This window comes from Callorhinchus milii, unplaced genomic scaffold (genome assembly GCF_018977255.1).
Source record: "Callorhinchus milii isolate IMCB2004 unplaced genomic scaffold, IMCB_Cmil_1.0 Scaffold13, whole genome shotgun sequence".
NCBI lineage: Eukaryota > Metazoa > Chordata > Chondrichthyes > Chimaeriformes > Callorhinchidae > Callorhinchus > Callorhinchus milii.
In genome coordinates this window covers 2,404,975-2,432,074 of record NW_024704754.1, presented here as the reverse complement: position 1 = coordinate 2,432,074, position 27,100 = coordinate 2,404,975, and the positions used below count along the sequence as shown (strand labels likewise).

Here is a 27,100-nt window from a genome sequence, read left to right as displayed (position 1 = left end):
ATCAAATGCAAGGATTATTATTATTGGACTCAGTATGAGAAGACCATGTGAGTTCTGGATCAAACCTTTCTTAAAGGCACAGGTGTTTCTCTGATCTCACCATCTGTACGGTTTACTTTACCCAGGGAATGTGGGAGTAATAACGGCACAAAAATGAAACTATGCTTTGAAGTTTTCACGGGTATAAGTATACACCTGAGTAGCACGTACTTTTAGTGTGGGAGCAAGCCATCAAAAGAAAATGGCCCAACAGCATTTAGAAAGGTGCAATACATGGCCACTGATGTGTGTGTGTCTGTGCTCAATTGTTGACAACTGATGTATCTTCCTTCAAGATGAAAGTTCATCCTCTCAATGGCTTAGTGACTAAACATGCCCTGTTATGTGGTACCAAGATACAGAGACCAGGTAGGTTCCAGATTCAATCCAAGTCTTGTCAGATAACCAGTGTCTTCAGCCTGGGTCAGGGATCCTGCACGGGTTTGCTATCCGGTTACCATGAACGTTACCTCCTGTGTGCGTGTGTGTGTGTGTGTGTATGTGTTTTCACATGTTGGCTAAGGAGAGGATTCAGCTGTGATGACTACATGGTCTAACCCACACTCTGGGCTCTTGCCAATCTGCACCTAAACCATCTGCCGAATCCCTGATCTGCTGTTTCAGATCAATCAAGATTTACAATGTAAGACTCGTTCTGGGTTCGAAAAAAAAGCACCACCAGACATACATAGAGGACAGATGTGCCACAACAGTCCAACAATTTAATAAACAAATCACAGAAATTCAATGTTTAACTATAATTCCCAACAACCATTTTTACTGATAGATCAGATGTGATGTAAACAAAATACAGTTTTGTAGCACCGTGTAGTTTCAAAGAGTTACTTTGGTGCACACGAATGTACCACAACAACAGACGCCCCTCTTCTCCCCATTAATATTTGAAAATATCCAAACTGTCAGCAATATTTCGTGTTGTACTATTTTTCCGATGCAAATTAAAAACTACAAAATATATACTAAATTACAACAATTTCTAGTGACTTTTAGATAACAGTGCATAAATCCATTTCAAGCCAAATGTCAGTGCTAAAGTAAAATTAAACGACAAATGCTAAATAAAAGCTGACTTTGAATTACCTGTCCCCTTGCTGCTTAGATGACCTTACAAAAGAATAGTGTGTGTCACAATGTCAAGAAACCCCTTCATGCAGCGTACGATATCTTTAATTAGCATCCAGTTTTGCCATTTCCTGGACATAGATCCCTATACTTTCACTATCAAAAAGAACAAAGTAGACGGTTTTGATTGAGGATGACATTGTCGAAACAAAATAGCCGGAAATAGCTTTCAGGATCAGCTGGGCAGCTGTCTGCTTGGGGAACCCATTTCTGTTGAGAAATTAGCAATACGTTAGTCCTTTATTACCGAAGATGGGCACAGCTAAGCATCGCAAAGCACGTAATGGAACAATTGTCTCTCTAGTAAGTAAAAGACATTGAAGTTCAGGTGTTGTGGGTGTTGTCTGACCAAAGCAGTTGGCACTGTTTCAATAATATAGGGGAGAATTCCAGTACTGGAAGATGCCATACCTGCCACTGCCAATTGAAGGAAAGGCAATTGATTTCAGCTTCTTCTCATCTGCTATTGCCAGACAATTCTTCACCGTCTTCTCCAGGAACTCTTCGCACTTGTCCGACCCCCAGCCAGGACTGTTGCAATGGATAACAAATTTAGCTGGCAACCCATGGCCCGCACTGATGACAGCTAGCAATGGAGAGGAATGGAACAATTTTAGTGACTCATCTCAGTGAGTACACCTTCCTCTAGTCTAATGTACTATATATACAGAGTAAACTTAGACCTTGATGGGAGTTTGTCTAACGGGTAACATTTCTGTTCAGTGTCACGCACATTATCTTTGGCGATGTCAGTCACTAAAGACATAAGTGTCACTCTTCACCAAAGTTACTGTTTATAACACTGTACGCAATTCTTACCCCCTAAATCTTTTATCTGTAATTGCCTCTAAATCTCATGTGTACGCACTCAAGATTTTTTTGGTCAATTCAATCTCTCTCACCCTTGTACAGTTGACGTATGTGGTAATTAGAGTGCAAAACACCTTAATCTTGCAAGTGGAACCAGAATTGAACGAAGAACACCGTACAACTCTGGATGAAACACGTTTAAAAAGTCTATGCAAGTAGATAAAACCATTGGCAACCAATACAGCTTCTACAGGAGTGAGGTTGCACAAATCATTTTCCCTCTGATATAATAGGCTTGGTATTCATACTGGCTTAGCACGATTTGGGAATGTAGGTTTCCATTACATTTAGTTAAATTATCTTATAAGAGAAACTTGTGGCTTTTTGAGTCTTGAGAGTCCAAGTAAGTGATCATACCTCCTGCTACATCCAACGGTCCATTCTTCTTGCGGAGATCATTAACAGCCTCAGTGAACTCTTTTCCACCCTTTTTCTCCAGAGCACTTCCTAAAAGGTCCATGTTAAAATTTACAGTTATATCAGCAGAGTGGAATCATGCGATCAGCTACTATTCATTACACACGCTTTTAATGGTTGCAATAACATGAACAAGGAAACTTTTCAAGGGAACAGCTTATAAGAAGCGAGTATATAACACAGATAGAATTTTATATAGAAGTATTCACCACATAGGAAGCCACAAGCAATGCTTTTTTTCTCACAGAAGCTGCAGTGCACAGAGGGACTAATACACCAAAAGGACTAATTGGAAAACAAAATCAGGGATGTATCATGTTATAAGTATATCCAAGACTGGTGACATATCCTTCACTATTCACTCTGCACAAAGACTCCCAACATGCAACTTAAAAAACACTGTCTATAGTGTATAAGATTAAAAATGACACATTCGTTCTCATTCTCATCTCTCCAAATTGTTTCCCAGTTGCCCTGAAAGTGACTAGTTGCCTACTCATGTTGAGATCCAATTTATGAGCATTCAACACTCGTGCAAATGGGCATTCTTCACACGTTAGCTAGACAGTGCGTGTGGCAGAGTATTCAACCATAGAGGGCCACATCCACAAACATCGTCACACAAACATCCGCACTTTCTAGCTGGGGATCAATGGACCAGGAGTTGAGGGCTGAGACTTTCAGTTTCACTGTAACCAGTGGCTTTACTAGCTGAGCCATTGAATCAAATATGAATTCATAACCTAGTTCACTTGCCTCCTGATTGGATTTATAAGCATCTTCTAACAATCTCCGATCTCCCACTCTTCATTCATTCAATTTGATGGCTGGGGTTTATTTTACAAATGAATACTCAAGATAAGGCCACTGTTACGTTAAACGACAAATAGCCACACTTTAGTCTGTCATTTCCTTGTAACTGACAAGTCTCTAAAGCAGATTTTAGTGGCATCCACCAATTTCGTATAAAATTAACACGGAATGTAATTTTAAAAAAAAACTCACAAAATATTGCAAGAAACTGCCAAAGAAGATACTTTGGGATTTTCTGAATGAATGAATGTCACTTTTCCAGGAGCACTTAAAAATGATATTGTGGGTTTGATTTGGCTGGGCGATTGAGACAGAAAGAACCGATTGATGCTGCAACTGCTGGGTGTTACATAACCACTACATCGACAGAGAATGCGAAAAGCTGTAGTTGTGGTTTCCTCTGCTGTCAGGGTAAACAAGTGCAGTGATTCGAAGCTGAGCACAAGTGTGGTTGAAGCGATCGCATGTGGACCCTCGCTATAGGAATAAAGTGCAAAATTCAAACTACCTTCGAGTCAGTAGAACTTTATCAACCCTGGCGTGTGGTATGAGGCAATATAGCAGAAAATTAGAAGCTCGGTAACAAGATCGTTTACACTGCACGTTACTCCCGGTTAACACTGCAACCCAATCATTGCCACCCCAGTGCTAAATATAATCACAAAGCAAGTCTTGCACCCTTACATCAAAACACACGTCAGGGCTCTGAACAGCTTTGCCCGTTGACAGCAACCCAATTGGAATTCAAAGCTGTAGCTGCAGCAGACATTTAAATGTTGGACAAGTAATGGATCTCTTTTTTTTTCAGAAAGATTTTTGCACCATTTCCCACTTCCCTGGGAGTCAACCTAGGCCAATTGCAGCGTGGCTCCCAACGCACTCCAGTTGATGAGTTCGCTGGCTGACTAACTCACACTTCTGCTCAGCTTGTAACTTCACCCAGGCCTCCACACACACACACACACACACACACACACGAAAAGGAACTTGCTGTACAGACGACAACACAACTGTGGGGGGTGGCAGTCGGGATCTGGGTCTTAATGAGGAAACCGCTCATAATTAGAATTAAAACATTGTAAGAAGTTTTTTTTTTGAGTGTGTTGCCACACAGGCTCGCTTTCCCCAGCTGGGCACTCAGATGGACACAGAAAGGTTATCCACAAACAAGTGTGTGGCAAATATGCATTGTGCCATATTCCGCAAACTGCCCCTGAATAGTCGGATGGAACATTGCACAATGGATAGAAAACTTGAAATTCCTTGTAAAATGTGGTTGTGCAGAACTCCCCGTTTATTCTGCTGTGTGCCCGAGACTTACATTAAAATTGTGCATGGGGCGGGGATACAACTGCGATATCGGAGTCCAAAATATTCAGTCAGCAAACAAATTTACCGAAATTTACGGCAGAAAGCAAAACTGCTGAGTCAAAGTGAAGGTGCCCACACCAAATCAGAGACTTACGGAATTTGAATATTACCAACCGAAAAATTAATTTGAAACGTGATCCCGTTTGGAAATGATCCCACGTTTTGCAGTCAAGTCAAACTCCAGGAACACATGTTTTTTTTAAAATCTCCTTTGAACCACTGGCTCCAAGATTGGTAATAATCAGATGTAAAAGAGACATTAGTGTTGAACCTTTTATTCTGACTGCAAAACAAAAGTAGACTGAGTGAGTGCTTGGGTGTTACCTTTGAGCTACCAGATTGTATCTGACTGTATTGCTTAGAGAGGTGGGTGGAGGGGGAAATCAGGTGAGTAGATGGAGCGTAAAGATCAAGTTTAATAGTAATTCTAATTTTCTGCTGACGCTCACTATCTAGGCTCACACAGCAGACAGGAAGAATGATGTTAGGTAAGGTACCACTTTCTTAATAGCAGTGCTGCTATGGAGAGGAATTCCTAGCCAACATCAGTTCACACCTTCAGTGGAAGAGGGGAGGAAAAGGATCAAATCCATGAACAATCAACGGGATATAAGACTCCTTTTTTTGAGGTCTGCACGGGCTCTCTACAAATTACTGTTGGATAATTAGAACCTATTCCTTCTTAAGTGTGAATCCACAACAAAAAGAAAAATGATCACTCACACTTCAGGTGCAAATTAGAAGTAAATAACTGTAAAGGGTCAAGTGAGAGGCAAATACCACACTGATGAACTGGATAACACTTTTTGTTGCATAACATTATAGAGGAATTTGTGCCATGTATATAACCTGGGAGTGCTAGATGTAGTAATATAAAAGGGGCTTTCGTCTGAATCTTACTTGTGGAACATCTTATTTGGAAAACTAGATGGAGCAAAGAGGAGCAAGCCTTTGGGTTTAACCCAAGTCTATATATCAACAGGGATAGCTTAATGACACAGAAGAGAGGAAGCTTTGTCCTGTATCTAACCAGTGTTACATCTTGGTGCTGAGAGCAGATGCAAAGTGAAAAGGTGCTTCTTGGAAACAGAAGTAGAGAAGAAAAATGAGTGTGAGGGATCACGTTTCAAACAGTCTTTGGTGTGCAATACTGCGTCATATTAACTCTCATGTTTCAGGTTAGCTGTGAGCACCAGCAACAGCTAAGGCATCGCCTTCAAACCACACGCACTCAGCCCAACACAGTATAGGCACCATCTGCTGTCCTACTGATACTCTAAACACCAAATGGTGTCTTTAGTCGTGAATGAGTTCAAACAAAAAATTGCAATTTAAGTTGTTGATAAGAGCTGGTATGTCACTTCCTACGTCCAGCAACATTAACGTAGCGAGTCGAACCTCCTACTTCACTGAGATTAATTTAAATAAGGACATATTTTGATCAGGTCGAATTCATGGAAATAAATGGTGCATTAAAAACGTAAAAAAAAGTAACAAAGCGGGAGTTTAGCTTTGTTAAAAACATACGGCTTAAATTTAGATTTAACCTTTGCGTTTGAGTTGACGTCCCCTTTGTCAATTACGTGTGAGTTGCACAAGCAAATGGCCATTGCAATCTATGCGTTCAGCTCCATTTAATAATAAGAAAAATCATAATAATAATAATCCTTGCATTTGTTATATTTAAAAGACATAAATTCATTTTCATTAACCGAGAGAGACTGAACACATTTTGAAATGTTATTGGATCCTTGTATGCATTTTGCTGAACTGACAGAATCACAGTGTAATAAAGCTTAAACTTTCTGACTGCTCTTTGCAGAAACGCACATATTTTTCACTTTCAATGAATCCTTCTTGAAAGCTCAAGAAGATAGCTTTGTTTTGCCAGTTTTCTCCACCCTTTTCTCCAAGTGCCTTCTTTTGTTGGTTTCCCCCACTGCTGGCCATTAAATGGCTGCTCTTAATGTTTGAGCCCAGATAATGTGATCAATGGGGCCCATGTTCATACCCTATCAAGGTCTATTCATAAGACCTTTGCTGCCTCCTCTGATTCCACATAACTTGGTGCTATTGGCAACTTGAATTGGATGGCACCAATGAGAATGCGTCAGGCCTTTTGGAAGTTGATGTATGTTCTGTCAAAAATAGCTTTGCACAGTCAATTTGGGAATTCAGCTCCTCAAAAAGTCTAAGCATTTGGACAGACAAGATCTTTCTGAATTTGTGCTCACTGTCACTTACCAGGTTATTTTAAACACGCAATGTCCCATTTTCTTTCCGATGAATGATTCCATCAGTTTTTCAATTACTGAGGTCGGGTCTGCAGTTGTTTGATTTGGTGCTGTTACCTTTCTTGAATACGAGATCAATACCTGCTTGTTTTCAGTCTGTTGGAACTTCACCAATCATGACTGACTCACTCATTATGTCTGTCAGCGCAAGACAAATCTCCTGTCTCTCCTGATACCCTGGGTTCAGTTCATTAGCGTAGAGAATTTGTAGGTTTTCATCCCCTTGAGTTTATCGAGAACCTTGGCGTCAATTATGATGACTGCTGGCAGTGTACTTCAAACTGTTTTCCTGATGATGACCTTGACACAACACTGGCTTGACTTGTGCTACAAATCACCTGGAACACAGCCCTGATTTTTTTTCATCCTGTGACTCTTTAACACAATTCAATTGCTTCCAAAATAACATTTCAAAAATGGTCCACTTGGCGAAAGTTATAGATTCTGGCCCAAAAAGCGGAGAGTCTTGCCAATAGCTCACAGAGGGCCACTACTTGTAGATTATACTATACATCACTGCCGTACAATATTATTATTATTCCCACTGTTGAATGGAGCTGAACGCACTGATTGCAATGGGCATTTGCTTGTGCAATTCATGTGTAATTGACGAAAGGGACTGCAACTTGAACGCAAAGGTTGAACTAAATTCGAGCCGTACGTTTTGCGATTCATTAACTCAATTTGAAAGATTGCTGGAAGCTGGAAGCACAAATCTAAATAGCAAGCGGGAAGGAGATTGCTTTGCTGATTCACATGCAGTCACTGCACAGAAGTTTCCATTACCTACTTCCCCACCAGTGTAGAGATCAGAGTTCGTAGGGTGAATGACAGCATCACTGTCGATTGTGGCAATGTCAGCCTGCACAACTTGTAACTACAACAGTCAAACAAAGACAGGAGAATATCAACCATGCTGGAGAGAAAGCCGACAGACTGGAACACTGAACAGAGAGAGTCTTTCAGAGAGGCCCCTCCAAACCCTGATATCCATTAAAATAAAAATCTGTGTCGGGTGAACAAAATCAGACGTAATTCAAACGAAAAAACTTAAAATTCACAGAGCGCTGAAATGATCCTTGAAGCAGGTCAGATCCAAGCACTTGTCTCAAAGTCCGAAATTGCTCTCTCTCTCTCTCTCTCTCTCTCTCAATCAATCAATCAATCAATCAATCAATCAATCAATCAATCGGTCAATCAACCAATCAACCAATCAACCAAATCAATCAAATCGATCAAATCGATTAAATCAATCACTTCGAAGTTTCATTTTTAAACTTGGAAAACGTTTTCAAAAATCCTTAGAGCAATGGGCCGAGCAAAGTTATTTTTAAGTTTTTAGTTCGAATCGAAGAATGGAGGTGATTCGTGTTCTAGGCATGTGAGCCAGCCATTAAACCTCCATCAGACCACACAGATACCCTGTTGTGCTATTCTATCAAACCTGCAATATTTTCACACTTTGATGGGTATTTTTTAAAAACAATTCTCTGAATATTTTCAGGATACTTTTTAAGGAAAGGCACCAGTGGTACTGTCTTCGTGAAAACGTGCCTGGCACAACCCTTTCGGATCTATTCACAAACACAGACACAAACACAACAGCAGAAATCACATTGGTATGAAGCATTGCAGCACTTGTACGTACAGTAACAACACAATGAAAATGAAAGATGGTGTTTATCCTTTGCAAGCAGAGAAAAAAAAGGTTTTGTGTTAGGCACCTATTTTCACAAAGCCAGTGGCCCTTTAATGGATTCAGGGAGTTGATCTTTTGAAAAGAGCCCTTTTTCATTTTCATTCAATTCTTGAAACACTCTTCGTTCATCTGTTTCCATTCCAGTACAGCCATTTTTAAAACTCTTTGCTTTGCGACCTGTGGAAAGGATTTTTCAAAGGACGGTGCAGCCCACCGGAGGCAGGTAACAGTTAACTGGAACTCATTATGGAAAAGTGCTCACTGTCGGCATCTAAAATCACCCCAGTGAGAACTAAATAAAAATTACCATTGCATCCAGTGACCAGAATCTAGCAGGAGATTTTTAATTCCATAATACTCGCAGCCAACGGTTACCTGCAAAGTCATGTAATCATTTACCTAGGTCATCTTTTAGCTCAATGTCAGCACTGGTAGGATTGATAATGGCCTCCACTTCGAAGCTTGCTATGTTACTGAGTTCACTGTGAATGAGGTGTAACTGCAAGGAAAAGCATTGATACAAAAGTAATAGGGTGGAAGAGAAAAGGAAAAGTGTGGGGGAGGGGGGGGGGGGGGGGGGGGAGGGAAGCAAATCGCAGAAGCAGAAAAGAACAGTCAAGCTCTGTGAAGATGAAAGGGCTTCACGGAAAATTAGGGGAGAAAAGCTGGAGGTTAGAATACATGTTACTTCGCTCAACGGGGGAGGGAAGGAAGTGGGACATCAAGAATGTGAGCACTCTTTTAGAAATGAGAAGCCACATTGCGCTAACTGGAGGACGTCAGTAAAACGTAAACCCACCTGCATAATAATAACACTGATAATAATCCTTGCATTTGATATAGCACCATATCACGAGACGTCTCAAAATGCTTCACAGCATACACTGAGAAGTGAATTCACTGCATATTTTGTGGCCGAAAAGCTGCAGCCAATTGCTCACGCAGCGTCCCACAGACAGCCGTGGATTGAGTGACCAAACTATTATTATTATTGTTTTTAAGGGATTATTACCCCCGGAAAAGTGATCCGCCAGTCGACTAACAACCGGGTTCCTACTTACTGCTAAGTGAACAGAGACGTGTGGAGTAAGGAAACTTGGGCCAACATTTCACTGTATTAGGGATTCCAAACCAAGTCCTCTCGCTTGCGAGGCGAGTGCTCTAACCACTGAGCTACAGGACTCAACAATACATCTTTATTACATTTGAAACAAATTGCGATGGGCAGAGAAAAGGGAGATGAAACCCAGCTATTATGATGTCAACGTTTGGGAACTTTGGTGGTGAAATTGCTTTTAAAATTGCTCCGAAATTGTTACGACTTTCATACATTTCTCCCTGAAAACTCGCATCAAATAATTTCCTGATTCGTAGTGGTTTCGGATTCCACAGGTGGCAAAATAATTATTTTCATGTGTGAGCTGGAGGCTGACCTCATCTTCATTTGGTGCCAAAAGTCACTGGATCGAAATCAGGAGAAAAAAAACCCTTGTCACAACATTTCCCACTCTCCAGCTTGGGAACCTTGAAGCTAATTATAGTTCCTCTCACTCAGGACATGCTCGCAGCTTCCTGGCAAGTAACAGTGCATTTCCTCCACTCAGCATTCTGTGAAGCGCTTTGAGACGTCTCGAAGACGTGATAAGGCACAATCAAATGCAAGGATTATTATTATCATTTGAAGAAGATCCTGTATATTTTACTTGCACATACTCTCTCTGCTCCTCCCAATTTGACAAAGTTACCCTATTCTTCCTAGTTAGCATCCCACATAGAAACGTACTGCCCAACTTACTGCCTCGCTCTCTAAGGTCTACCTAAGGGTCTACTTGTTCTTTCTCTGGCAATGGCTCTCCCTAACTGGCAAGCTATGTGGTGTTAGCTGGTTAAACTCCAGCAGTACCCCAACGACTTGGCTCTTGTCCATCTATGCCTAATGAGCTCCAGATTAAGTAAGTAAGTAGCAGGAAAGTGCGTATTCTATTCCACCTATACACGGGAATTTCCATGTGTAGGTGGGAGGCATGGAACTCTCAATTTGGTTTGCACCTTGGACAAATTAGAAGGAATTTCTTTCACTCAGATAGTCATTGGGATGTGGGGAATCCCATGTGGGGAGTTGCTGGGAGTACCCTACCAGGTAAGGTAGTAGAAGCTGAATCCATTTATCGACTTCAAGAGGAAAATAAGACAAATATATGAAAGTTTAGAGGTTTGAAGGGATATGAGAATAGGGCAGGGTAGTGGGTTGAACGAACACCTTTCTCTGAGAGTCGATTGCTGGCTCGATGGGGCGAATAGCCTCCTTCTCTACGTTCTAAATTTCCATGATTCTATATGTAGAAGTTTTGGAGTATGTGATAGGAACGGCCAAATTCGTTTTTATAAATAATCCCCTCTGCACAGGCTTCAATATCGAAAAGAACAATACATGAGGAGTAACAATAAAAAAGCCTCTGGGAAATTGCAGGGAACAGGGATTAGAATGGTCAATTTCAGCATAACCCAATGTCTGAACAGCCTCATTCTGTGCTATAATTTCTATGATTCAACTCTGCAAACCACATTCATTTACTTTTTCTGCTAACAGTCTGATCAGGCACCTTTCTTGCCTTTTTCTCGGTCTCTGTGGCCAGTCTCTCTCAAGATCCAGCACAATAGCTCTGGGGACAAATGCAGAATGTGGGTTAGCAGCAAAAGTAAATGAATGTGGTTTGCAGGGTTGAATGTGCTATTGAGCCACACAGACCACAATGGTTTCAAGTGTCCTAGGTTTAGGGAGGATGGAAATAACACAAGCCAGGATCCCTTTTCTCTCCAGCCAGTGCCACCTGCTCAAAATATACGTGTGGCTCCTAGTCAGGACAAAATGGAGCGAGGGTTTAATGCCCCACGCACGGCTGAATAGTTTCCTGACATTCCCCGTCAGCACTCACACGTGAAGAAAAACGCTAAAAGGGCATGGAATCAGCATGAGCCATCTTCAGAAGGGACGCATGGGGTGGAGCAAACTGGTGGAGAAAAAACACAAAGTTCTGAAACACGTGACTGTGGGACTTGACACAAGAACCAGCCATTGGGATCGTGGGACGAACTTAAACAAAGGCATTGGCTAAAAATGAAAGCATCTTGCCTAGAGTCTTGACCTGCCCGGGTCAGCGCCTATACATTTAAAACAGCACAAATTAACAAAGTGATAGAAGTCAAGACAGGGACTGAAGAAGGTAATGCTTTTCAGATGATCTGTTTAAGATTAGCTATACAGTGCAGCCCCATTATAAACATGTACCGTACAATTACTATAAAATATTATATCTTATAAAACCCCATTGTTAAATGCGTTATACCTCATCCACTGCAGATTCGGGCAGCCAGCCCGCTCACTTCCTGCGCCCTGGCCAGCTGTTCACGCCAAAATGGCCAACTTCTGGGCCGTTACATTGACATCATTTCCTGTTTTGCCGAGCATGAGCAAAACAGGAAGTGACGTCGGCGGCGACCTGGCCTAAATATCCTTGCACATTGGCCATTTTAGCTTAACATTCACGCTGAAAGAAATGAACAACCTCAGTCATCAGGTTGGCACCAACGTCATTTCCTGCCTTGTGCTTGGGAAGCAAGCAGGAAGTGTCGTTGATGGTGACTGACAACCAAAGTCAATCATTTTTGCTTTTAGTATTGAAACCGGCTCAGTTCAGGAAGCGAGTCGGTCATCTGCATCCAAGTGCAGTCATAGCCACGATCGTGTCTTTATATACCAGGGGTTAGGACTCAAACACCATCTTCCAACAGGGCTCCATGGAGTGCAGTTAGAAAATCACTCATGACCGGATCCAACAAAAATAAGCCCAAACATTTGAGAAATCTCTCCCAAGGGATCACCCATTCACAAAAACTTTAATTTTAAAAGAAAAATGAAGTTGAACATTCAGTGAAGTTCCGAAAAAAACTCAATTGTGTGTGTTCATTCTGTAGCACAAAACCAATTCAACTGACATTGTTCAATGAATCGATGGTCGAAGCTCAAGTCCTGTTTACGAGGACAAGTTTAGCTCAAAGACAACACACAAAAAAGCAATCCACCAAACTCACTTTGATGTCTCAATGGGATGGTTTATATATCACCGGTAAATTTATTAACCATGCCTAATGGGAATTTATAATGAGACAACCATAGTAAGCTCAAACTGCACATTGTGTTTTAACGCCACAATGTTTAGCAACCAATTTTTGTAAGACCAGGTCATAAATGCACCTTACCCAATAGATATGTGTTTAAAATTAGGAGGGGAATAACAACTGATGTGGGATATCCCTTGTAAAATGATCTTATCAGCCCACTATTTGTTGAAACATTGTTCTAAATTGGGGTGCTTTTGCCCACTATCTTCCACCTTTCCTCAGGCTTTACACTTGGAAGCCATGTCAGATAATATTGTGTGGTTCTTGCCACCTCAGATCAGAGCAATATTGGCAACATGGTCCTGGTATCTATATTGTATGTTGTAAAAAGTGGCTTTGAATCTTGAATATTAATCGTCCATAACATAAGACTTTTCATTTGTGCCGCAAAACAGCAACATTAAGAAACTGAGAGGAATTGATTGTTTTTAAATGAACCAAAAAAGTTTTAGCAATGACTGGGTATTCTAACAATAACACCAGAAGAGTCTACGAGCTTGTACCTAATCACTGTGGAATAGAAGAGGAATGGTAATACCAGGCTCAGTGAGAAAGCTGGCACTTCATGCCTCTCAATACCTTTTGTCCGAGGAAGAGACTTTTGGTGGAGAGAATAGTAAAGGTGTCTCCAAGACTGCCCTCGGTGGTACTGTCCGCAGTCGCTGCTTTGCTGACCTCCGCCTGCTTCTTCTGTAATAGGAGAACATGTTTGGATTTTTTAGTACTTGATTTAGGCTTGAGAGCTGAAATGCTGATTGGTAATAATAACCCTTGCATTTGATATAGTGCCTTATCACATGGTTGAAACACTTGAAAGTGCTTCATAAGATTTGCTGTAAGGTGTAGTGATTGTATACGTGTAGGCGAACACGGCAGCCAAATTGCGTACAGCAATGTCCCACAAACCGCTGCTCACCGATATTATCTGGGGGAATGTTGGCTGGAAAAACTCGGTTATCTTTTCAAACAGCATCATGGGATCTTTAACATCCATCTGGATAGTCAGTCAGAACCTCTGATTAACGTCTCACCTGAAGGACAGCACCTCCAACAATGCAGCATTCCCCCAGCACCGTATTGGGAGTGTCAGTACTTTGCAATATACAGAGGGCTGATATCCTCACTGCAATATACCCAGGCACCCAACGTACTACATTAACACGCAGTAAAACTAAATAAGCAGCCCACCAACCCTGCCTATATATATTAGAAAGAACACTGGAGTCTATTTCAAGGGCACAACACAACTTAAAAGTTGAGATGACATTCATACAATAGCTTAAACATCAAATATTTACAGTATATTCTGTAGAGCACTTTGAGATGTCTCGACGACGCGATATATATCAAATTCAAGGATAATTATTATATTCTGTGAAACGCTTTTGAGATGGCTCAACGACATGAGAAGGCGTTATATCAAATTCAAGGATTATTATTATATTATTAAATATTCTCTATCATATGAAACTAAAATACCATTGTGCTACCACTAGGTCCCCAGCTAATGAGCCTTTGTAGAGTCCTACCTTAGCTCCTGCTTTTCCTGATCCCTTTTTGCCTTTCTTTCCTCCTGACTTCTTGGCAGATTGTGATTTTGCTTTTTTAGCTGGGGGTGGGGTGATGATGGCTTCGAGCTTTCCTTTGGATCCCCGCTTCTTTGACAGTAGTTCTGGATGAATGTTGGGTAATACACCCCCACTAGCAATAGTGACACCTTTCAGCAGCTGCAGAGAGAGCCATCAAGTCACAGGTTAAGAATACCACATTATTAAAAACATTTCTTAGATCAAATTAGATGTTTAATTGCCAATGAATGAGCGGCATTTCGACTGGATAATACAGATACTCTCCACATTATCTAAATCATGGCTAAAGAACAACAGCAACAATAATTTGGGCTTACATAGTGCCTTTCATGTAGGAAGAATGTCTCAAAGTACTTTACAGTGACTGAGTGGGAACCCGAGCAGGGAGTGGGATGGGGAGGGTAGAGGGGAGGCTATAGGTGCTGTTCAGACGGGTTTCGAAAGCAGAGGGCCAAGACAGAGAAATGTTGGAAGAGAGTTCCAGGAGAGGCAAAGAGGCTAAAGCTCTCTGATGGAGCAGAAGGGGTGGGTGTGGGACTGTAAACAATCACAAAGGTAGAGGGCAGCAAAACCATGGAGGAGGTATTTGAAGGTGAGGATGAGGATGTCAAAGTCGATTTACCGAGGGATAGGCTGCCAGTGGAACTTGGGAATGATGGGATCATTCGATTCACCGAGGGATAGGCTGCCAGTGGAACTGGCTGAGGGTGGGAATGATGGGATCATGGAGCCTCATGTGGGAGAGGATGTGGGCTGCAGAGATCTGGAAGATGCAGAACTTGTGGAGAGTGAAGCTGGGGAGGCCGGCAATCACAACCTTGGAAAAGTTTGGAGGTAACACTAAAAGTGTGAATAATGATTTTGTCATCCAAAGCATTGACTGTCTGAATCTTTCCATTTTATTGCACATTTCGATAGACAACTCTAAAGATATACCATCCGATATATCAATATACGGTAAAACCAGAGGACACTGCTTACAATTGGAGGGGGGTAAATTCAGACCGAATCTACGCCAACACTATTTCAGGGAGCGAACAGTAAACCTGTGGAACAGGCTCCCTGGGAAGACGGTTGAAGCAGGAAATGTTGATTCCTTCAAACACAGATTAGATAAGTTTTCTTTTAGGAAATAACATGATGGGATATAGTAACATAGGTAGTTCGGGACATATGTGCAAGCGACCGCCAGGAAGGTGGAAAGCGAACTAGATGGACCTGGGTCTTTTAACGTCTGGTATTTCTTATGTTCTTAAGTTCTTAACTCCAAGGAAGATTTTCACACTGCAGACCGTTCTGTACCTGGTTCAGTTCTTCATCATTTGCGATCGCCAGGAGGATGTGCCTGGGTGTGACCCGACCCTTCTTGTTGTCTCTCGCAGCGTTACCAGCCAGTTCCAAAATCTCAGCTGAAAGATAACATTCCTTTTCAGTTTAATAGAGTCAACGGAATGAGATCGCTTCGACTAAAACAAAGCTGGCAAAGGCGAACGCCAACAGCAACACAAAAGATTAATCTCCCGTACATGACGCTCACTCCTGCCATGTTTAAATGGCTGCACGGATCTCATTGCGTCTGAAGACGGTGAGTGCATTTCCTAACGAGGTAGATTTTAGTGACTCACCAGTAAGGTATTCCAAAACTGCGGCCATGTATACAGGAGCACCAACGCCAATCCTGTATTTCGGGTGCCCTTTCTTTATGTAACGCAGCATTCTCCCAACCGGGAAGATGACGCCAGCTTTTGCGGACCGTGACGTCTTGGTCGTTTTCTTCTTTCCACCTCTGCTGGACATGATGATGGCGGAGAGCTACACACCCAGCCTGCAGGAGGCAAAAGATATAGCGACTGCATTTCACAATCAAACAGGACATGTCTGACCTGCTCTCAAGAGCTGAAGCCAAGACCAATACCATACGTTGTGGTTTTTATGCAGAATTTAGAATTATTCTTGAAGTTATCCAAGCCAATTGGGTGTCAGCTTAGCTCCATTGGCAGCACTCTTGCCTCCGAGTCGGAAGGCTGTGGGTTCAAGCCCCAGATTAGGACTTTGAAACCACTAAACAAGTCTGGGCTGATGCTCCAATGAAGTGCATGTCTGCCTGTTCAGGTAAATGGTAAGCATTCCCGTGGCACAATCGGAAAAGAGAAGGGAGTTTACCCCAGTGTCCTGGCCAATAACTCCCCAGATAAAATTGGTCATGGCTGTTTGTGAGACATTGGTATGCGCAAATTGTTTGCTCGGTTTGGCTATAAAATTCACCTCATACAAGTACTGTATATGAAACACTTAATTGAACAGCGAAAGTAACTCAGTGAAATAATAATACAATAATACTTGCATTTGATATAGCACTTCACAGAATATATTATAAAGTGAATTGACTGTATATTTTGTGGGCAAAACGCGGCAGCCAATTGTGCACAGCAGCGTCCCCACAAACAGTGGTGGATTGTGTGACCAAATTATTATTATTTATTTATTTTCAGATGGGACAAGGCAACAGAACAGGAAAGCACAAGTTCGAGGTAATCAACAAGTGGAAGTACTACAGGAAGAGTGGCCGAGGCCTGAAAAACACACTCATTTAAGAGGCGCTTGATGCTTTCATTGCAAAGACAGTTGGTTAGTATTCCTGACTCTCTACAGAACCACGCAAGTATGTTATTTAGGTTTGGTTTGGAAAGATTGATTGGCCAAACCTCTCTTGCGGTCCACAGCTAATTAATATTGAGTTAACTCGACCTGACAAACAATTCCCCTAAGTTGAAGAAGGTTCTTATCCATATACAGAGAACTCGTGTGTTGATGTGTGTGTGGTGTTCAGTGGAACAGTTAAGTAGGCTTTTGTGGTGATCTTGGGAGACTCTCAATACCAGATGTCAGGAAATTCCAGAATTAGTTGAAACTCCACGATCTGTCAGACCAGCACAATGCCAAGTAAACTTCCTGGAACAATTCTTCATATTAATCAAATAGATTTGTTCTAATCAACAAGGTCCCTGGGCTGGGGAAGGCTGTAAATGCATGTGTGTACAACAGGTGAGGACAGGATCAAGCTTTACTGTGAATCTTCCCTCTTTCTCCCTCTCCCTTTCAGTCCAATAACTTTCCTGGCTTGTCTCACAGTTGAAATAATAGGCTCTTGGGAATGACAGACTAGGATGAACTACCATCTCAAGGAGGGGGCGAAAAGAGGAGAAAGTAGGGGTGAAGGAAAAAAGCAATAAACTTTACACAGAGAGAGTCAATGTGATAGTAAACCCAGAAAATACTGTGCCCCCAATAAACAACGGACGCTGTGTTCTTTGAGGAATCTACATTGCGCTGCTGTCATCTCTTCTCGTTTTCTCTCTGACAAATCGGCAATGTCTGGAACAGGAACACAATGTATTCTGGCGTCTGTCTACATCTGTCCAGCAACTGGTGAACTTTTGGAAGGCTGCAGCACTGCGTTATGAAGAAAGTGGGATTTGTAATACTCAGCACAGCGTAGTTTGCTGGCAAGCAGTTTAGCTCCCGAAACCCGGCATTATTTTACATTTCAGAGGCGAAATTGATGTAACGATGCGTTTTGCCCCCAAAAATATACAGTCAATTCATTTGACAGCGCTTTGAGATGTCTCGAAGACATGATAAGGTGCTATATCAAATGCAAGGACTATTATTATTATATTATCATTATTATTACTATTACAATCCATCTTATTATTTAGCATACAAAGGACATTCAGAAAATATTTCGAACAACAATTAAGACATCTGTAAATGAGTGTAAATGTAAAGGGCAGCCTCCATCAGCCGGCCCATCAAACAGCATAAAGCAGAGGCCCGGATGTAAGTTGTCCTCTCTGTGGGAGATGGTGGTGCAATAAGAAGCCTTCCACGCAGGGCGTGCAAAAGGTGTGCACAGGGTATGCACAGGATTTGCACAAGGTGGGTTAACAACATCAAGTGTGTACAGTCAATTCACTTGACAGTGTATCCTGTGAAGCGCTTTGTGACGTCTCAAAGGTGTGATCAGGCGCTGTATCAAATGCAAGAATTATAGAATTATTATTATGATCCAACACCCTGTATCACCTTCTGTCTCAACGATAGACCGCTCATTAGGAACTCAATCATCATGGAACACTGTCATCAATCATACAACCTTCCAAACATTATTAACCCTTCTTTAGACTCTGCAAAGTAAACTACAAACAAGAATCCTTGCTCCGAGATTAAAACTTGTGGAGATTTATGACGTCCTACAATAACGCAAGACAACAAACTTGTAGCTCGTGGTCCGATGATTTCAAAGTTATGCTCTTGTTCAATATTAATGAACCCTTAATGTTCACAGATTGCACGGTTTGCTATGGGCTCAGACTCCAGTGGGACGTGGATACTGACAGCCTTGTACGAGACTATAATTCAGGATTATCAAAGCTTTTCATAATAATTAGCTACAAAGGGGAATTGAAAGTCCAACAAAAGCAGCCCTATTTAAAGGTGTTCAAACAGCCAGTGCTCTCCTCATAGAGTATCACGCGTGGTCTGACAGTGAGCGTGGGTCATTATCCACTGTCACTATCACTAATGAAATATTCCCCATTCGGAGAGCCAGAAGATCTCACTCTTGATACCAATTTAAGCAGGACAAGAGCTGAGTTTACCCCCCCACCCCACTCTATATTTGGGGGATAGTCAAACACACATTCCTCTCCTCTCCGTCGATTCATGGGCCAAATGGCCTTCTTCTGTATGGTAAATCTCTATGGTTCAAATCCATTTTGCCTTCTCCCCAGCCCAGGAGACGTTTTGTCCTATGGCAGCACTCCCACCCTGGTTGGGATTGTCTAACTCAGGACTAACAAGGGATAAATCGGGCGTCAGTAGAGCTCAGTACCACTCCACGTGGTGTTTTGTTCACTCACTAAGCCAGTGGAGAACCTCAACTTGTGTTTCTCATCACAACATCAGTGGTGCACGGCTGGTAATCACATCCAGAAAAAAAACGTACAGTAGTTTCTTTCTTCACATACGGGAGCATTTAGTTACACTTTTTCGTTACAAAAATATTGATTGTCAAGACTTACCACATAAACAAACCAGGTCTGGTGTCTGACCTAGGCTTCCTGTGTAACTCCAATGCCATTAAACTCTTCAACATTGAAATAAAAAGCCACTATACGCCCTTTCCTGTTTAAATTGCGAGAACGTACCATGTTCTTAAGGACCATTAAAGTCAGTTTTTATCCATAAAATAAAAAAAAAGTATTCTTTGGGGTCTACTTTTCCTGTCACAAAACAGGAGAAAAACAAGGAGAAACAAACTGACACAAATCTGATGAAAATCGCTGAGAGTCAGGAATTACTTTTGAACCTCAAAAAACTCAAGAAGTCAATTCAAATGCCAACAAAATATTAACTTTTTTTGTTGTGCCGTCACGGAGAGGGACAACAAACCCAAATAATTTTTTGACCAAGAATGGTCATAGGATCCAACACTGCACATCCTGAAACCTGCATCATTGGACAACGACAGCAACTTGGATTTATATAATAATACCAATTCTATAATCCTTGCATTAGTGTTTTACAGTTGTCGGTTAGTTTCTGAGAGGGGGGAGAAGAGGGAGAGAAAAGGGAATGCCTGTATTAATAATAATAATAATCCTAGCATTTGATATAGCGTGTCGAAGACGTGATAAGGTGCTAAATCAAATGAAAGGGTTACTACCTTTTATTATTATTTTGTGGGCGAAACGTGGCAGCCGATTGTGCACAGGAGTGTCCCACAAACAGTCGTGAAGTGAGTGACCAAAACTAAAAAAATAACATCAGCTTTTTTAATAAACGAAATTTGGGTAAAAATCTTCTTTTTTACCCATTTGACCGCAGGTTAAAAAACGTTTGTTGGCAGAAATCTGTAAACAAGATGCAAATTTTAATGATCCTTAAATTGTTCTTAATTTGATGTCTGATGTCATGCAGAGATGTGAAATACCTTGTCACCGTATTTCAAAAAGTAAAAATCCTGTGAAACGCTTTGAGAAGTTTTGATGACATGTTAAGGGACTATATCAAATGCAAGAACTGATGACCTATTGATACGAAATCGATTATGTCAATTATGCTGTCAACTCAATCCAGTTGGAAAATGAGTTGAATTGTTATTCTCTCCCGTTCACATATACAGGGCCAGAAAATAGATCATTTGGCCGGTCAAAACGGTATTAAAAAAGAATTAATTAAGAAATGATTCCATGCCTCACCACTCCATATAAACCTCAATTAAATTCTTTGGCCAACAGCTATTCCCTCTTGAATTTGTTTACACATTCTGCCCCTATGGCCTCCTTGAGTCGTTATTTCACATATTCACCAAACTCAGTGTAAAATAATTCAATCCGCTGTCTGTTCACCTTCCCTCTTCTCAGCTTGAGTTGGTGTCCCTTTGATGTGGAAGCAAACATTATTTTGGTTGGTAAACTGGGGGTGTCAACAACAACAACAACAACTTGCATTCGTACAGTGCACTTCACCCGGGACTAGCGTCCCGGAGTGCATGACAGTGGCGGAGTCTGATTATGTCGGTTATGCTGCCAACTCAATCTGAGACTGAACCAGGGGGAGAGGGAGGGGGGAGGTGACCGTAAGCACAATCAAAAAGGAAGGTCTTTAGGCGGGGTATGAAGGTGGGGAGGGAGGGGGTAAAGGAGGAAGGATTGAGGGAGAAAGTTTCAGAGCTTTGGGGCATAGTGGCTGAAAGCACGGCCACCGATGGCGGTGGCGGAGGTGACGAGGGACAAACAGGAAGCCGGAGCCAGCCGAGGGGAGACATCGGGTGGTGGAATGGGGAGGTAAGCAGATCGGAGAGGTAGGGAGGTACGAGAGCATGGAGGAATTTGAAAACGAGTGAGAGGATCTTGAAATCCATCCGATCAGTAATTGGGAGTCAGTGGAGCTGGCGAGGGCTGGTGAGATGGGGGGACGGAGTTTTGTGTGAGGAAGGATTTGTCGACCAGCACGAGTTACAAAACGGTTCGAGATTCATGGAGATTTGATGCGCGTACGAAGCCACGGAAAACCTACCGGGTACCATTTTCCAAACACACTTTGCCAGTTTAATTAGTGTCTCCCCCCCCCCCCCCCCCACTCCCCACCCAACAGTGGATAGATAATGTGAAGCAAAATCGAGTCAATTTGATTTTGACTGGAAATTGGCCCCTTATACTCAAGGTAAGCTGCCAATTTTCGCTCAACAAAAATAAATCGACCAACCTTTACTCGAGAAGCATCTGTCAAAATTAGCAGAGCAAGTTGATACTCAACCTGCCTCCACGCTGCCTACTTTAATTGGGGCAATGTGCACTAACTGGATTAGATTCACTTGACATTGTGCGTGATTTGTACAGTCATTCTAGTGGAATTAAACAAATGCTCCGGCCTGGACCTGACAATTACCTTATTCTTCAAGTATATTTAAGAGCGCAAAATACTATCGCAGTGCTCTGTAACCAGTCTCTTGTGAGCATAAATTGGCACTAAATTCGGTCTTTGTCAGAGAAGTCGTAAGTCAATGTGCCATCGCCATGACTTTTGTGAGAGGGGACAACCTTATAATGATCGTACCATCTACTGTAGTTACAATCAAATGAAAAATAGATGGTCAAAAACGTTTTCATGAAGAGAATGGATCTTTAAGTCACTGTAAAGTATAGGGATTAAATTATTCTGGGCTGAGATTTCCTTCCTTTCTATTCGTAACTGATGGGCTATCACATAGCATATCATATCATCCAGATTTTACAAATCATCCGCTGACTGCAAACAAATGTTCAATTGAATTGTAGGTAAGAAATAATTAAGAACTCCATAACTAACAAAAGTACTGATGGATTTTAAGCAACCAACACATTAAATTGACACAAATTCAAAAGTACCCCATATATAAAAGATGAACTATTTTAAGATAAATCTGACACTAATATCTGGAGAACTTTAATATCTAGTCACATAGTTAGTGTTGCCTTCATTTATGAAAACTCTTGGACAGAACAGCATGTGGTACACGGGTTTTCGCTCACCCACTTGGAACCCTTTATCATGTGTTTGCGAGATAAATGATCCGGGACTGTTTTGCCAGAAAAGGCTGGCACCACGTTAAACGCTAAAGATGTTTCCATCCTCCATCTCACCATCAGTAGGAAGTAACCGTAATCCACTCTACTTACTCACAATAACTGTCTCTTAAGTTTTCTAAAGTTTTGAACATCATAATTGGATGAAAATTACTTTTTACCATTTGACTTTCACTGAAAAAAGGTATTTATTGATGGAAAAAAAGTACAAAGACGGTCTTAAAGGTCAGCAAGGATCCTCCATATTGTTGTTTTTTTGCATTCTTCAGTAGCATAACTACCTGCCACAGTGCTACAAGGAAAATAATGTACTTTGTTTATATAAATACTACATGCGTAACTTGTGGTTATATATGCTGTAAAGTGAGCAGCAATCCACTCACTTCAGTTACCTCCTACAAGCTTCTGTGTACAATAATATACACAGAGACTGACATTTATATCACTGGATTTTACATTGGATATCACTGGATTTTGATGTGGTAAAGTTGCAGTCATTACGTCACAGCCACAACTTTTTAGCGAGTGACTGTATCGTGCGTCAACTACACAGTGGATGCATGAAATTAAAAAAAAGTAAATGATAATAATTTGGTCACTGAATCCACGACTGTTTGTGGGGGGACGCTGCTGAGTGCGATTGACTGCCGGTTTCGCCCACAAAATACACAGTCGATTCACTTTACAGTATATTCCGCGAAGGGCTTCGGGACGTCTCGAAGACGCGATATTATTATTATTATTATTATTATACCGTGGCATTTATTTGTAAAAAGAGCAAAAAATCCAACAGTAAGTAAATATTTTCATCGATTACAGAGAGTATTCTTTAGAAGCAGACAGTCGGGATGATTTCGATGCTGTCATCATGTCACCTTTGGATAACTACAGCGAATAGTTTCATCCAAACTTTGCAATGAGCTTGCAGTCTGCAACTCACCCACAGGATTCATTTCACACTGTTATACAATAACCGGCACACGCCACATTGTGCTCCACAATAGATTGCTTGTACATTCCACCATTCTCAGCACATTATTTCACAGACTTGGAATTTCGTAAGAGTTAATTCCCGATTCGTTCCCGGTTTAGTTCTGACGCACAATTTTGCCCTCCAAACCAACAAGCCTCACAGGTCTCCAAACAATCCTTGCGGGAGGGACGCTGCGGTGCGCAATTTGGCTGCTGCCGTTTTGCCCACAGGATAAGACAGTCAATTCACTTACAGTCTATTCTGTGAAGCCCTTCGAGACGTCTCGAAGACGTGATAAGGCGCTGTCTCAAATGCAAGGATTATGTTTATTGTTATTATTGGATGTGGATTTACCAGTTTACTGGGAATAAGTTTGTGTTTAATGTCCTCACAGATTGTTGGTACGAAAATATCAGCTGTATGGGGCGGGGGGGGGGGGGGGGGGGGGGGGCGGAGGGGGGTGAACGATTGAACTCGAATCTAAACCAGAAATAAGCAGCAAAACAACCTGAAATAAATATCACTTCAAAATGAGTCTTCTTTTAGTTATAACTAGAATCGGGGGAAATCACATGAACGGACCCAGTTGTGATACACTAATATTGTGAGCAGACAAGTTTGATTAAACTGTTCCAATAGATCCCGCAATATTCATATACAGATATAAATATTGTTATGCCCCCACAAATACTCTCCCATCTAGTCTTAAACAGTCTATAGATGGCTCTGGAGAAATATTTGCAGACAGATGCAATCAGTGGAATCAGATGCTGAGCATACTGCACACTGTTATTCGGCGTACGATCTTATGTACGTTGTTTTATTTACGGGATGAGTGAGAGAAGCCGCGATTGGGGACCAGGAAACCAGGAATCATTGGCGATTTCTCGGGCCGCACCGGCTGATCGTTCAAAACATCCGCCTCTTGTGGAATCGGTCACTTAACCTATTACTGTATTTCCTTATGGGGGGGTGGAGGGAAAGAGAGACACAGCAGGGCTCCATCTAGAAGGAGCTGTGTTTGACATTTCAGATACAAGACCCTTTGGGTTTTTTTTTAATTAAAAGTAAACATTATTACCAACAGATCTCAGTGAAACCACAGGACTGCAATCATTGTATTATTGTAAAAAAAATCACAGTCTTAACCTGGCGCGGAATGGCAAAAAGGCCTTGTTTCTTTCCTTCCATTGCTGCTACTTTGCACAAGTCTCCATTATATCTATCTATATCTATATAGTTATATATATCTCTCTCTATATATAAAAATACATACTGCAAAACACACAGTCACTACACTTTACAGTCTGCCCCCCCAGGTGAAGCGATTTGAGACGTCTAGAAAACATGACAAGACAATGTATTTATGGATTATTATGATGATGATGATTATATTTTGTGTGTGTGTGGGGGTGTGTGTGTGGGAGGGGGTATGTGTGGAGGGGTGTATGTTTGGGGGGGTTGTGTCTGTGTGGGGGGGTGAATGTGAATGGGGTATGTGTGTGAGTGGGGTGGGGGTATGTGTATGGGTGTGTGTGTTTGGGGGGGGAGTGTATGTATGTGGGGGGCGTGAGGTGTGTGTATGGGGTGGGGGGGAGAGAGAGAGAGAAGAGGGAGTGAGGGAGAGAGAGATGGAGGGAGAGAGGGGGTGAGTGAGAGAGAGAGAGAGGGGTGGGAGAGAGTGAGGGAAGGGAGGGAGAGAGGAGGAGGAGGGGGAGGAGGAGGGAGAGGAGGAGGGAGAGGAGGGAGAGAGGGAAGGAGGGAGCGGAGGAGGGAGGAGAGAGTGAGGGAGGGAGAGAGGGAGGGAGAGTGGGGAAGGAGGAGAGGGAGAGGGAGGGAGAGAGAGGGAGGGAGGGAGGGAGAGAGAGGAGGGAGGGAGGGAGGGAGAGAAAGGGAGGGGGGAGAGAGGGAGGGGAGGGAGGGAAGAGGAGGGGAGGGAGAGAGTGAGGGGAGGGAGAGAGAGGGAGAGAGGGGAAGGAGGAGAGGGAGTGAGGGTTAAGAGGGGGGGAGGGAGTGAGTGAGTGGGAGGGAGTGAGGGAGGGAGAGAGGGGAAGTGAGGAGAGGGAGTGAGGGGGGAGTGAGGGAAGGAGGGAGTGAGGGAGAGGGAAGGAGGGAGAGGGAGGGAGTGAGGGAGAGGGAGTGAGGGGGGAGTGAGGGAGAGGGAAGGAGGGAGAGGGAGGGAGTGAGGGAGAGGGAGTGAGGGAGAGGGAGTGAGGGAGAGGGAGTGAGGGAGGGAGGGAGAGGGAGGGAGGGAGGAAGAGGGAGGGAGTGAGGGAAGCCTGACCTGGGCATCCGGCCCTGGACCAGGCGGCGAGGCGATGGGGTACACAGTGGCCGCGGGGGGGGGAGTGGGGGAGAGGAGGAGAGGGGGAGAGCGGCTCCGCGGAGGGAAACGGATACAATGTCACTCACTTCACTGACGGGGAAACAATGTGTCCGTCTGCAGAGCGGCGGCGGCGGCGGCTCGCGGCTGCGCAGTGGCCGCCTCCCTCTCCCACAATGCCGCGCGTCGAGCCCAACCCGCGCACACTGCGCCCAACCCGCCCAATGGGGTGGGGCGGGGCGGGAGCCCACCTTGGGCGGGTTCACGCCCAACCGGGCGCTTTTTTTTGTGGTGGGGCCGCTGTTGCTGTTGTCGCTGTTGTTTTGTCGCCGTTGCGGTGTATCATATTACAAATGATGATGATAATAATAATAATAATAATCCTTCTATTTGATATAGCGCTGTTCACGTCGGGAGGACGTCCCAAAGCGCTTCACAGAACACACTGTAAAGTGAATTGACTGTATGATGATGATCAGTCCGTGCGTTCGGACGCAGACCTCGCGTTTGGGCCACGCAACCCGCGGCCGAGTGGCCTGACGGCGGGTCCCGCGACGCGCTTTTCGGGGCGTCTCGAAGACGCGACGAAGGGCGCGGCGTCAAAACCGCGAGGATTGTCAAGTGTCGTCGTCACCCGCGTTCCGCGGCGCCGCGTCGTCACGTCTTCGAGAGGTCTCCAAGCGCTTCGCGCAATACGCCGTCAAGTGAATTGACGGTGCGCTTTGCGGGCGAAACGGGGGCGGCCGATTGCGCGCGGCAGCGTCCGCCACACACGCACAGTCGCGGACTGAATGGCCAGTTTTTTTTTTTTTTTTTGACGGGATCATTATCCCCGGAAAGCCGTCCCGTAGATGGGAACATAAGAACAGGAGTAGACCCCCCACCTTCAGCCCCTCGAGCATGTTCCACCATCTAATTAGATCACCGGCCGACCTGTGCCTTAACTCCAATTTTTGTTTATTTTAACGGTTCAACTTTTAACGACTGTTTCGCGAAAAGAACAGCTTTGGGCCGGTACCCCGGTTTTTTTTTTGTATTTTATTTTTTATCTAAACCTTTAAAATGCTCGTCTCTCCTTTCGAGACGTTTTCTTACAGTCTCGAAAGCACCGACGTGGTAAATATTTGGAATTCTCAGTGCGGTTTGGATTCTCTGACGCACTGTGGTGGGTTTCTGCGTGTGTCGGATATCCTCTTGACCTCCAAAAACTCTGTCGTGTTTCTTGCAGTACATTATGGGCAAATAGCCCACCAAC

General features: G+C 43.0%; 1 protein-coding gene across 3 annotated transcripts; it reads right to left on the bottom strand.

Moving 5' to 3' along the window:
- Positions 1–728: 728 nt before the first annotated feature.
- LOC103183694 (core histone macro-H2A.1) lies at positions 729–26,023 on the bottom strand. Of its 3 annotated transcripts, none has more exons than XM_007901312.2 (9): positions 25,935–26,023; positions 16,043–16,242; positions 15,720–15,826; positions 14,358–14,555; positions 13,408–13,518; positions 9,046–9,145; positions 2,410–2,499; positions 1,594–1,768; positions 729–1,392 (listed from the first exon to the last, which is right to left on the bottom strand). In XM_007901312.2, the coding sequence occupies exons 2-9, from the start codon at positions 16,212–16,214 to the stop codon at positions 1,227–1,229; spliced, it is 1,119 nt and encodes a 372-aa protein (XP_007899503.1). In that variant the 5' UTR covers positions 16,215–16,242; positions 25,935–26,023; the 3' UTR covers positions 729–1,226. The 3 variants fall into 3 exon arrangements, with proteins under 3 accessions (XP_007899503.1, XP_007899505.1, XP_007899504.1); XM_007901314.2 differs by lacking the exon at positions 9,046–9,145 and adding an exon at positions 7,734–7,824 and having other exon boundaries at positions 25,935–26,017; XM_007901313.2 differs by lacking the exon at positions 25,935–26,023 and adding an exon at positions 25,807–25,827.
- Between the last annotated feature and the right edge of the window lie 1,077 nt (positions 26,024–27,100).